Raw genomic sequence first — 13,484 nt, 5'->3', positions numbered from 1 at the left:
GATTACCTCACTTCCAGTTTTCCTTCACACTGCAGCGTATCTGGAGTCGAGTTCTATGTGTTTGTTGATGGCTTCCTTTGTGGGGTACCAGGATTCTAGGAACTCCTGTACTTGTCTCTGTTTTGCTTGTCCCAGGATTTTGGTGATGTCCCAGTCGAATTGGTGGTTTTCCTTATCCATGTGGATAGAAATGAGCGAGTACTGGTCGTGTCTTTTTGCAGCCAACTGATGTTCATGTATCCTTGTTGTTAATTTCCTTCCTGTTTGTCCGATGTAGTGCTTGTCACAGTGTCTGCAGGGAATCTTGTATATGACATTGATCCTGTCCATTGTGGGTAATGGGTCTTTGGTTCGAGTGAGCAGTCATCGCAGGGTTGAGAGATAATGAGAACTGCACATGCTGGAGAATCCAAGATAACCAAGTGTGGAGCTGGAAGAAAACAGCAGGTCAAGCAACATCTCAGGAGCACAAAAGCTTTCAGGCCCGAAACGTCAGCTTTTGTGCTCCTGAGATGCTGCTTGGCCTGCTGTGTTCATCCAGCTTCACACTTGGTTATCTTGTTGCAGGGTTGATGTGGATTTGTGTGCTATTCTGATGCCTAGTGGTCACAGGAGACTTGTGGTCAGTTCAGATGTGTTCCTGATGTGAGGTAGTGTGATGAGTGTGTCGGGGTGTGTAGTATCTTCCTGGTGTCGTTTGTGTAATTGGCATTTTTTGACCCAGCTTTTCGGGTACCCATTGTCTCTGAATACCTGGAAGAGGTGCTCTTCTTTTTCTTCTCGGCGTTACACAAACGAAGTTGCGTGAGAACATTACTTAAATGGGAAACAACACACTGCAACAGCACAGAGCTACACCGAGAAGAAGAGTTTTTTCAGAGTCCAACTAAAGGCGGAAAAACACAACAGCACTTCATCGGAGGCTACACCGATGATGTTACCCAGCAGGGTAATGAAACGTCATCGGAAAAACAATGAACCAGCTCGGCAAGACAACCAAGCACAATATCCACAACCCGAGCTACAAATCTACTCTAAAAATCAATGCCTGCAAGTGAATGGTACAGAAAAATAAAAGGGATTGCATTTGCAATGTTTAAAGAAAATTCTTTCCCTGGAAGTATGAGACATGCATCTGAAATTAGTTCAAATCAAATCATAGGGAATGATTTGGAGTGTACCAACTGGTGATCCAAACCACAACTGATCTCGTTTCCCTTGCTCCCCCATAACAGCTAATCCATCTCTTTGTTTTGCAACACAGCCCAAAATATTGGTCAATCATGACTTATTAAAAATGCAAGTGAATTCTTAGAGACAACTGGCATTGATATAGCACCCTTAAAGTAAAACATCCCAAGGCACCACACATTACCATTTTTTAAATTCACTCATGGATGTAGGTGTCACTGGTAAGGCCAGCATTTATTGGCCATGAGAAAGTGGTGGTGGGCTGCCTTCTTGAAATGCTGGAGTCCATGTGATGCACGCCCACCCACAGTGCTATTAGGGAGAGTTCCAGGATTTTGGGCTAGTGACGGTGAAGAAACGACAATATAGCTCTAAATCAACATGGCATGGATCTTGGAGGCAAACTTGCAAATATCAAATTAAAACTGACTGAATCAAAAGAGAAGCAACTAAGCCAGAGAACTGAAAGGTCTGTTAAAGGGGTAGATATTAAAGAGCATTTTAAAAGAAAAACATAAACCCATATATAAAGTGCTTTCCCACATTCACCAGAAATCTGAAAAATATATTTCATTGACTAAAACATGTTAAAATGTTGATAACTGTTGTAAGATAGGAAATGCAGTAGTAAATTTGTGCATGGAAAGTTTCAACAAACAGCAATGAGATTACAACCAGATAATCCATTTTGGTGAAGTAGATTAAATGATGTACATTGGTGAGGGCACCAGGAAAAACTCTCCACCTGATTTTTCAAATAGTGCCATGGGATCTTTTACATTCACCATGTGCCCTCAACTTAATGTCTTGTCTGAAAGATGGCAAGAGATAGATTCCAACAGCAACAGCATTCCATTAAAACGGTGAAGTACTGTCAGCCTTGACTATTGTTCTAGACTTATGCAGTGGTAATGAATCCAGCATTTTGTGACTCAGAGATGAAAGTGTTATCAACATAGCCATGGCTTAGAAGTGAGGAAGAGGGAGCTGGGGGTGGTGGGGAGGGTGATTGTGGTTGGAGGTGGGAGAGGGGGTGGAGGTGAGAGGGGAGATGGGAGAGATGGAGTGGTTTTAAGACAACGGATTTCACTTTGTAAGGCTTAGATGGCTGAAGACATGTTAGGGTGAAAAATCTGGGAATAAGACCTTGGAAATGGAAAGTAGAGTTAGCAGGATACAGAGTTTTTCTAAGGTTGAGGGAAAATTACATTGTTATGGAGAGCTGAGGCATGGAGTGATTTGAACACATTGCAGAGCAGCCAGCACAGGAGACGATCAGTATCATAGCAAGGTAAGGATTTAAGAATGATGTGCAATATGATCATGCAGAGGGTATCATGCAAATTAAGGAAAGAAATAAGAGAAAGATGTGATTGGAAATAAAAATCTCTGAAATCACCTGTATGAGAGAGACTGTGCCATCGGGATTACTGATTGTCTGCACCACTGTCTGAGAGGGGACAAGATGGGCGATGTGAGTCTGTGGCTGTGACTGCTGATCTTCAAACGCATACAATAGATCCTCTCTGCCATGCTGCTTGTAACAGTTCTTAACAATCGTCCTCAGTGCTTGTGTCCAGGAAACCTAGAGGAGAAAAATTAACCTTTCAAATATTGTCGTGTAAAATATCATCTCAAATTTACCGTGTTTGTCCTTTCCCACCCCAAAAGGCATTAACTCTTTGCAGCAGGAGTCATTAGACAACATCCTGAAGCAGGCTAATCCACATACAGTATATCACACATAAATATTTGGTCTGACTTTTCTTTGTTAGTATTTATGACCCACACAAGCTTCCTCTCATTTCTCTTCATCTAACTCTATTAGCACGAATGTCTATTCCTGTCTCCCTCATAACTTTTCAACTGTCACTTAAATGCATCAATGCTATTGCATTAACCATGCCTTGTGGTGGCATGTTCCTCATTTTAAGATATAATTGGCAAATGAACTTCAATATAGATAAACGTGAAGCAATGTATTGGACAGGAAAAATAAGACGACTCTACTCTTTTGAAAGCAAATGCCTAAATAGAGTGGACAATTAAAAGCATTTTGGGGACAAATACACAATTAGTGAAGACAATGACACAGTAAGGTGGCCATGAGAAACCAAAACGATTAGGGTGAAATTAAGTACCTAGAGTGATTATAATGTGGAACTCACTACTACAGAGACTGAAAGGGCCAAATATTGCAGGTGCTTTCATGAGAAATTTGATAAGCTTATGATAGGGTTACATGAAGAGGGGTGGAAGAGAGGCTTATGTGGAGAAAAGCCTCTGGCATGAATCTAATGTGCCAGGTGGTCTCTATTGGGCTGTAAATATTTTGGAATTTCTCACTCAGAAAACTTTTTTTCTCTTGAATTCCGTTTTGAATTTATTGGTGGCTATCTTATAGTGAAAAAGTCTTTGTCAGTAACGTGAGGGTACAAAAGTTTAACTCTTGTCTCTGACCAGTTCTTGCAGCTACAGTAACTGGCCCATTTAGGTTTCTGGTTAGTGGCAACCGGAAGGAATTTCTGGTGGGGTGTTCAGTGATGACAATGGGATTAAACAAAATAAGGCAAAATTTAGACTCTCCCTTGGAGGAGACAGACATTGTGTGACCTTAGTGTGGAGTGAATGTTTCTTATTTAACAACTCCAGCCTGAACATAGCTGAAGCCTTTTTGTCTGTGGGTTTGTTATTATCTTCATTATCTAACAATGGATAATCCTTCCCGCACTATTCATGGGAATTTAAATTACCAGCCCCGAGGAAGAAAAAGCATCATTCTGGTGCTTCGTCTCTTATAGACAATGTGAAGTCCATGTAATCTACCTTGGAGTTTTGAGAAGATTTGTAGCTCAGGTTGAGGTTCTGGATATAAGTTTGCTCGCTGAGCTGGAAGGTTTGTTTTCAGACGTTTCGTCACCATTCTAGGTAACATCATCAGTGAGCCTCCGGTGATCACCAACCCAAAGGTTTCCTTGGGGTGGTGATCACTGGAGGCTCACTGATGATGTTACCTAGAATGGTGATGAAACATCTGAAAACGAACCTTCCAGCTCAGCGAGCAAACTTACATCCAGAATCTACCTTGGATTCTACTTAGTAGAACTCCTGCAATAAAGTTCTGCAAACAATTCTCGTCTATTTTCCCCATAAAAATTCAAAACTCTGGAATATTAAATATTTTGCAGTTTTGAAGAACTACAATAGATTTAGGAGCTTCATATTGCCAAGCTGTCATGACTCCCTGCTACCAAATGCTCAGTCCTGAAATGAAACACATAGGCTACAATGATTCACAATGATCAAAAAACTATACGATAAACAGTTATTGCAGAATTGTAAACTTCTGCTGTACATTATCACCTTATAATCTGCCACAGTCAGCTTCAGGTCACAAGTTCCCACTGTCAAATATAATAAGGTCCCTTCAATGCTGCTGTTCAGACCTACTTACCCGCTGTTTCTGTTCTTCTGACCGCACATCACTGCGAACATTGGCCCATGGAATGTCCTCAGGCCACCACACAGGGCGGCAGCTCTCCTTACCCCAACCAGGTTTCCCTCTCCCTGTTGAATACTTCAGCATCTCTGGAATAAAAGCACGGAGCTGAGCCTGGAGGAGACAAAGACGGAGAAGAATCGTCACCTGGTCAGTTAGATCCCTGGATAAAAGCATCTGAGAATAAAGGTTAAGCGACATGTGGAATTCCTGCAACCCTTTGTATTATATTCTATTAGCAATGAACTTGTTTGGTGTACCAGTAAAAGGTGTTAGTATTAGGAACCAGAATATATTCCACTTGTAGACAGATATGAATAATCTGCATGTCTAGCAGTATCTGTGGAGAGAAAGCAGATTTAACGTTTTGGATTCAGTGATCCTTCTGCAGTTCAGGAAAAGTGTCACTGGACCTGAGACATTAACTCTGCTTCCTCACCACAGATGCTGCCAGACCTGTCGAGTTTCTCCAGTTTTTTTTTCTCCAGTCTGTTTTGTTATAGATTTCCAGCATCCGTATTTCTCTGGGTTTTTTGTGATATGAATAATGGTTTATTTGTGATGACAGATTAGTTCACACTAAACTAAATTCAATTTTATCATCCAAAAAAGATGTTTTAAAAGAATGGTCTCCTCCATTAATAACATTCATTATTCTGTCATTCACACCTCGTCTGGACATATCTTTTATTTCTTTACTTAGTGCATGGCCACTGCCTTTGGTCCTGCAATACCAACTCTCTCCTATTTTCACTTTCACTTATCACCACTTTTGTTCCTCTTTCAGTGACACCACTTCTGCCACCTTCACTTGCTTAAAGTACTTCTCCTCTTCTCAAGTTTTGATGAAAGGTCATTGTCTAGAAATGTTAACTGCTTCTCTCTTCACAGGTTTTTTTTTATTCCAGCATCAGCAGTATCTTTGCCAATGTGCCTGAACCATTGATTTATATAGATTAATTATATTCAGACCACAGTGAAACCCCAATTGAATTAGATTTAGATCAAATATGTCTAATCCAAATAGATTGTCCAAACACTGTCTCCATTTGTGCTAAGGAACTAAAACCTTGTGCCCCATAGTCCTGTCGTGGCTTTAGTCTTTTCATTTACATTTTCTACTACTCCCTTTCAATTTTCTTCTCCTTTGTCTCTTGGTGTTGCAATTACGAGATCTTTCCATATGTTAGCTAAGAACGACAAGTTGTTAGAGGAGGGGAAAAGGGAAAAAACATTGGCCTGGATGCTTATTGCCTGCACAAGGTGGCATGTTATTAACAGGGATCTCTTTTGAAAACTGGTTGATGCAATAGAATGAACTCTTTGGAATACCTTTGAATGCTCACCTAGAAAGCCACAGGTTTAACCCTTGTATATGCCTGTCTAAAAGATGTTAGTTAAGGCCAGGTAAATCATCACGTGGTATCTTTCCCAAATGTCATATTCACGTGAACGTATTCCATAAGTGTATGCAGGGTAATGCAGACTTTTACAAGGGTGCGAAAAAAGAGATATCATAGTGAAACCTGACCCGGCCCTTACTTAACATCCATACAAAAACACTCCCAGCTGGCGATCAATGGACATTTATTGGGAACAGGTTCGGGCTCTCTGATGAAGGGTCTAGGCCCGAAACGTCAGCTTTTGTGCTCCTGAGATGCTGCTGGGCCTGCTGTGTTCATCCAGCTTCACACTTTATTATCTTGGATTCTCCAGCATCTGCAGTTCCCATTATCACTGATACAATTCCTACCTCTGTGTGACTGAGATTATCGAATAAAGCATGACTGCAATATCAATTCTAGGCTTGCCCTCTATGGAACTGTAAAGGGATGAGTTTGATGAGATTAGCAACAGGCCTTCCACGAGACCTCAGCTATTAACTCGCATCAGCTTACTATACCTTAAAGGACGGACCAGAGGGCAACTTTTTTCTCCACTTTATCCATTGCTATCCTTTAATTCAGTGTACAATCAGCAATCTGGCTCTCTCATTGCATGACATCAGGTACAGTGGCAAAAACCTCAGGTTAGGTATTTCTCACAAACCTGTGAGGTAATTATCCAGTCAAGCAGCTAGAAATTCTATAGTTATATACATTACAGAAAATGCACACCCACATCTAGACAGTGGAAATCGTTCTGCAGTAAGTAAACAATGGCAAATAACTGACATTATGGGTTCAGAAAGGATCTGACCATTTTTGTTGCAAGCTGAAAAACACCCACGGGATGAAGAAATCAACTTTTAGACAGGAGCTGAAACAGAAGCGGAAGGAATGCAGATTTTTGAAGAACACAGTTGAGATCCCCAGAGGTTTTCCAGATTTCTTCATTTAATAGCCAAGACACAGAGACCAGAAAAGTAATAAGTTGCCAAATCTAGGTCCTGAACCAGCCTCAGTAAATCGGTTCATGTCCAATTTTTCTTAAGGTGCCCTGGCACCAGTAAAGGGAAACATCATTCTTATCTATCTGGTCCAGGTGGTTGACTCTTACCATGCCATTCAGTTGTTTAAAAGTAATTACTCAAAGCCAACTGAGAAAAACCCATTTCTTGGGGCAATTGGTGATAACATTAATGTAGCCTTGTTAACATCATCCACAACTCAATAAAAGCACAAAAAAAAGAGTAAAACTGGTGAGAACACTCTGGCAATTAGTATTTCATTAAGTATCAATTTCATTGGAATATATAAACAGGAATAGGCCATTCAGCCCCTCAAGCCTGTTCCACCATTCTAGAGATCATGACTGATCTCCATATACCTGCCTTTTACCCATCTCTCTTAATAGCTTTGCTTAACAAAAAATCTTATGTTTAAAAATTAACAATTGTTCCAGTACCCACAGCCATTTGTGGAAGAGAATTCCAAACATTTACCAGGCTGTGTGTGTAAAAGTGCTTCATAACATCTCTCCTGAATGGTCTAGCCCTAATCCTTAGACTATGCTCCCTAGTTCTAAAATCCCCAATAATGTATCTTTATTTACCCCGTCATTTTCTGTTAATATCTGGAAGACTTCGAACAGATCACCCCCTTAACCTTCTAAATTCTAGAGAAATCAGAATTTGTATTCATCTCTCATTATAACCTTACTGTTTCCTTATATTACATCAGCTCCTTCCTCCGCCATTAGGAATCCTCCAGTCAAAAATGTGCATTCAATCTCTTTTACTGCCTTACAAATAACAAGATCTACTCGGTGTACCATTAAGACAAACGGCCCAGTGACTCTTAGTTGAAACAGCGCAGCTTTGCTGCAACTGACCTTAATAACCCCAAACTAATGTTTTGTTATAATTTTTTATATACTTGGCTTTGACAGTGTGCAAAATAGCCACTGCATGTGCTAATGGTACACAAGTGTCTGCATTTCAAACAAAAACGTAAAGTGCTGGAGAAAGTCTGTAACATTTCGAAGGGTCACTGGACTCAAAATGTCAACTCTGTTTTTCTTTGTCTACAAATGCTGCCAGAACTGCTGAGTTTCTCCAGCATTTTCCTTTTTTGTTTCAAATATCCAGCATCCACAGCTCTTTCCTTATCTTGGCATTTCAAAGTCATGTAGTGTACATGAAACACACTGAGATGCATCAGAGATATGGTAAAATATACACAAGTCACTCACAGATACACACATGCAAGGAGAGGCAGAGTAACTTCCATTTGAATCTAGCGCAGTAGAATTTTTGGGCACAAAATGGTTACTTCTGGGAATGAACAGACCCCAAATGCTAATGGAGAACTACTGCCAGTAACCTGCCTTACAGGGTTTTGTCAAACTATCTCCTCCTTTTAACTGTTCCCAAGATCCTTTGGCTAGTTTCCAGATGGTGTTAATTATAGCATTAGAAGTCGCAGGGGCTGCAGCAGCTTGAAGCTCTTATTAGGAGGGTCCTTTTATATAATCCACAGGGACACAATCAGTGAAGAGCAGCATCATACCTGGCTCAGCCCAACACACTAATTAGAAGCTCACAGCAACCGCCTCACCTGGCCCGCTCAGTAACAAGGAAAATAAAACACACAGAATTATGCTGCTGGCATTTGCTAGACACAGGAACTACTGAAATTAGAAATGACATGTGCACAAGGCACACCTGCCCACAAGTGCCATCTAAAGACAACCAGCAACAAGTTCATTTCCCACAAGACATCTCAGCTTAATTAATAGGTAAGATATGTTTTTTGTGTGTTTCAGCACAATTTAACTGAAGAAGCTATCAACTGCCCAGTGAATCCAGCCTTAGTGAGAGCTTGCAATGCTTCAGATACATCAATAAATCCCATTGCACTTGACACCAGTTATTTACTGCACACAAGTGGGGAGAGAGGCAGTAGCAGCTGAAGAGATGTCTTAACCTTACATTTTTCTGCTTTATCCAAACAATGTATTCTTTCTCCTATTGCACTTGAAAGCATTCACTTGTACAGGACCAACCTCACAGTTATGAGCGTCCCTTCTGTGTCTTTGTGAAGGTGTTGGCTCCTTATGGTGACAATTGCGAAGTTAGCCAATCGAGCTGTTAAAGTGTACATTTCAGATCCTGAACATTCACTACAAAAATGCTTTTCATTTCACTGTTGGTTTTGCCAATTACTTTAAATTTGTACCCTCTGGTTCATGACCCACCTGCTGAAGGGAAGAGTTTCTCTACCTACTCTATCTAAACCTTCGTGATTTTGAGCACTTTGTTCAAATATCCTCTAAACCTTCTCCAAACTGTCCACATAATTAAGACTCTAATCCCTGGAGTCATCCTCTTTTATCTTTTCTGCACCCTCTACAGTCTTCACATCTTTCCCAAAGTTCAGTGCCCAGAACTGGATTCCAATTGAGGCCTGACCAACGTTTTATAATGTTTCACAATGAATTTGTTACTTATATAAAAAATTGTAACAAAACAGTAGTTCAGGGTTGTTAAGGTCAGTTGCAGCAAAGCTGCGCTGTTTCAACTAAGAGTCACTGGACCCTTTGTCTTAATGGTACACCGAGTAGATCTTGTTATTTGTAAGGCAATAAAAGAGCTTGAATGCACATTTTTGACTGGAGGATTCCTAATGGCGGAGGAAGGACCTGATGTATATACTAGGCCCTAATTTATAATGCTTAGGATCCAGTATGCCTTTTTAACTAATTTCTCAATTTGTCCTGCAACTTACAAGGATTTGTGCACAGAGACCCTCAGATTTCTGCTCCTGAGCACCGTCTGCAATCATATCTTTTATTTCCTGTTGCCTCCCCTCATTCTTCCTAGCAAAATGCATCACTTCACACTCTAGGCATTATATTTTATCTATCAAGTACCACACTTTGCAGCTGCCTATCTATGTGCTCTTGAAGTCAATCACTACCCTTCTCACTTTTCACAATATGCCCATGAGTTGCTACTATCCCTTTTGTTGGACAGTGAGTGATCAAGGTTGGTACTCTAGGATACTTCTCCCGTCCTTTGCCAAACCCAAGTCCAGAATTGAGCTGAGATAGTAGGAACTGCCGATGCTGGAGAATCTGAGATAACACGGCGTGAAGCTGGATGAAAACAGCAGGCCAAGCAGCATCACTCCTGCCACTCCTCGGATGACATGTCCATCCTGGGCCTCCTGCATTACCACGATGATGCCACCTGAAAGATGCAGGAACAGCATCTCATATTTCACTTGGGAACCCTGCAGCCCAAGGGTATCGATGTGGACTTCACAAGCTTCAAAATCTCTCCCCACCTGATCACATCCTAAAACCAACCCAGCTGGTCCCCACCTCCCTAACTGTTCCTCCCACTTCAAGCCCCAACCCCATTTCCTACCCACTAACCTCATCCCGTCTCCTTGACCAACCTATCCCCTTCCTAACTCCCCACCTACATTCACCTTCACTGGCTCTAACCCCGCCAAGTTTCAGTTAGCTATCCATCACTACTCCACAGAATTAGACGAACAGTTCAGTCAACGTTTCCACTATTAATTTCCATTTTCCAGTCACATAACCTTAGATTAGCATAAAATAAATTAAATAATGTCTCTTGTCAGTCCAGTTTCTTAACTCAAAGTCCCTTCAAGGTTGATCCACATGTTGTATAACCTGCAATCAGCGACTCCTAACAAGGATGAAATAAAATGTCATTACAAGTTGTCATGTAAATGTATTTCCCTGGGACCATAAAAAACTTTTTGGCTGACCGTATGCACCTGAGCCTACTGTTTTTGTGCCCACTATTTTTCATTAATCTCTATAGACCGTGTATTCCTGACACTCTTTGAAATCTACTTCTTGGATGAGGTTATTGGCCTTTTCAAGTTGGTTAGAAATTTTTTTTGATGATACTCCTATGAAGGGTCATGGGATATTTACTACATTAAAGGTGCTATGAAAATATAAATTAATTCTGGAATACACTGACTTAAAGGGCAGTGAAAACCAATAGCTCTCAGAAAGAAACTGGACAAAAACCTGAAGGAGAAGTCATAGACTCCCTACAGCATGGAAACAGGCCCTTTGGCCCAACAAGTCCACACTGAACCTCAGAGTATCCCACCCAGACCCATGCCCTTGTAACCCACCTAATCTACACATCCCTGATCATTACGGGAAATTTAGCATGGCCAATCCACTTAAACTGCACATCTTTGGACTGTGGGAGGAAACCCATGCAGACATGGGAAGAAAAGATAGTTGCCCGAGGCTGGAATCGAACCCAGGTCCCTGGTGCTGGGAGGCAGCAGTGCTAACCACTGAGCCTCAAAGAATACAGGGGAAAGCAGAAGGGTATTTCTCATCAGATAGCTCTACCAAAGGGACAGCTTTAGATATGATGGGCTCTTGTGATGCTGTGGTAGAATCCCTACGTGAGAGACAAGAGGCCTGAGTTCAAGTTCTACTTGCTCCAGGCGTGAGTAATAACATCTCTGAACAGGTTGATTAGAAAATATCTAAACATGATGGGCTGAATTGCCTCTTTTTGTGTAGTGGGAAAGATTGCGGCATAGTGGTAGTGTTGCTAAAGTAATTATTCAGAACCCCAGATTATTGGATTCGAATCCCATGATCACAGATGGTGAAATTTGAATTCAACAAAATGTCAATATAGCCTAAAGGTGTCAGGTAACCATTTGTTGACTGTTGTGAAGGCCCTGGTCCATTAATATCTTTCAGGGACAGAAATCTGCCATCCTTACATGGTTTGACCTACATGTGACTCCGCACCCCAGCAATATGGCTAACTCTTAACTCCCTCTGGGCAATTAGGAATGGGCAATAACTGCTGGCCAAGCCAGAGACACTCACATTCCATTAATGAATAAAATAAAATCTACAATTCTATTTTCATGTACACAATAACAAGCTCAACTTATTAAAAAAATCTTTTGTGAAATGTGGGTATTGCTGGCAAGGATGGCCATTTGTTGCCCTTTCTTAGTTGCACCCAAGAAAGTGTTTGTGAGCTGCCTCTTGAATCACGGTGTTCTATCTTATGTAGGTGCTGTTAAGGAGTTCCAGGACTATGACCCAGCAATACTGAAGGAATGTCATTATAGTTCCAAGTCAGAATGATGTATTGATAGGAGAACAATTTGCAGATGGTCATGTTCCCTTGGGTCTTCTCAGTGGTATAAGTCAAGTGTTTGGGAGCGGCTGTTAAAAGATGCTTGATGAGTTGCTGGAATGCATCTTATACTCCCCACAAAGTAGTGGATAGGGTGCCTAATCAAACAAACTTTGTCATAGACGATGCTGAGTATCATCAGCGCTGCTGTTAATTTGCTTTGCTTTGTGGTGTTGATTGAAGGAGGAACATTAGCCAGGATGGCGGGTGAATTCCTTGAATGGTGTTAAGGATTCTATAATGTTGACTAGAATCAAAGGAGGCAGCACATAGGCCTTGGATTAAATGTTTCATACACATGATAAAACCTCCAACCTTGCAATGCTTCCTCAGAGCTGCAGCACAAATCAGCAGAGACCACACCCTCACATCCTGGTGTGGGGCTTGGACCTAAATCATCTGACTGTACTGAGGCTCATAAAGCAAAAAGGCCCCATGTTTAATCATCTGTCTGTTCTGACCGATCTCACAGCTGAAAGGGAATGTTAAAGTGGCTTTCAAAATCTTGGTTAAAGAAAAAGCCGTAGGGAAGGAGAGATAACTAGGACTGCTGAAAACAGTATTAATTGACACTTTTCAGAAGAAGGAACATGTGGTGGAGAGCAGGTGGCGTTAGATGAATAGCAGAAAATAAGAGCATTGGATCAATTTCTCATCAGGATATGTGTTGCATTTTTCAGAAAACTCTGCTCCACTTCCTCCTCTTCATCCCAAAATGTCTTGCCAATGCAAAACAGGCTCAGCTCACCTGTGTCATTTTATCCACAGAGACTGGGATTCCATCAATTGTCAGTGGTGGAAGGTCAGAATTAATCTCCTGAGGAGTGGGAGCATGCTCTGCCAGTGCCGACTCCAGGTCTTCCAGGATCATGCTTTTATACTTGCGTACCTGTGGGAAAGGCAGAAGTTTTGGGTAAACAATCTGCAGGGTGGCAACCGAGGGAACAGATGCTAGGCAACAGCCTGCTGCAGGTGCTCCACAGCAATGAGCTGTGTTAGCAAAACATGGTCACATCTGCTGCTGTGATTCAGAGAAAAGATGATGAGGGAGGACAGGGAAGTTACTAACCAGCACAGGCAACCAGGAATTGGACCAAACCCAAAGGACAGCAATTACCAGCAGAGCACTAAAAAGCCACGTCAGTGTTTGAAGGACAAACATCTCCGAGAAGGAATGGTCATGCA

The 13,484-nt window shown here is 41.4% G+C and overlaps 1 protein-coding gene across 3 annotated transcripts in view; it reads right to left on the bottom strand.

The window, feature by feature from the left end:
• Positions 1 to 13,484, bottom strand: part of nrf1 (nuclear respiratory factor 1) — a 68,901-nt gene that overhangs the window by 37,226 nt on the left and 18,191 nt on the right. For all 3 annotated transcript variants that reach the window (XM_048554460.2, XM_048554462.2, XM_048554461.2), the window contains exons 5-7: positions 13,048 to 13,188; positions 4,646 to 4,804; positions 2,591 to 2,776 (exon numbers count right to left, since the gene is read on the bottom strand). In XM_048554460.2, coding sequence (XP_048410417.1) covers positions 2,591 to 2,776; positions 4,646 to 4,804; positions 13,048 to 13,188 — 486 coding nt within the window. The remainder of the gene's footprint in view (positions 1 to 2,590; positions 2,777 to 4,645; positions 4,805 to 13,047; positions 13,189 to 13,484) is intronic.

This window comes from Stegostoma tigrinum, chromosome 25 (assembly GCF_030684315.1).
Source record: "Stegostoma tigrinum isolate sSteTig4 chromosome 25, sSteTig4.hap1, whole genome shotgun sequence".
Taxonomy (NCBI): domain Eukaryota; kingdom Metazoa; phylum Chordata; class Chondrichthyes; order Orectolobiformes; family Stegostomatidae; genus Stegostoma; species Stegostoma tigrinum.
This window is presented reverse-complemented; position numbering and strand designations above follow the sequence as displayed.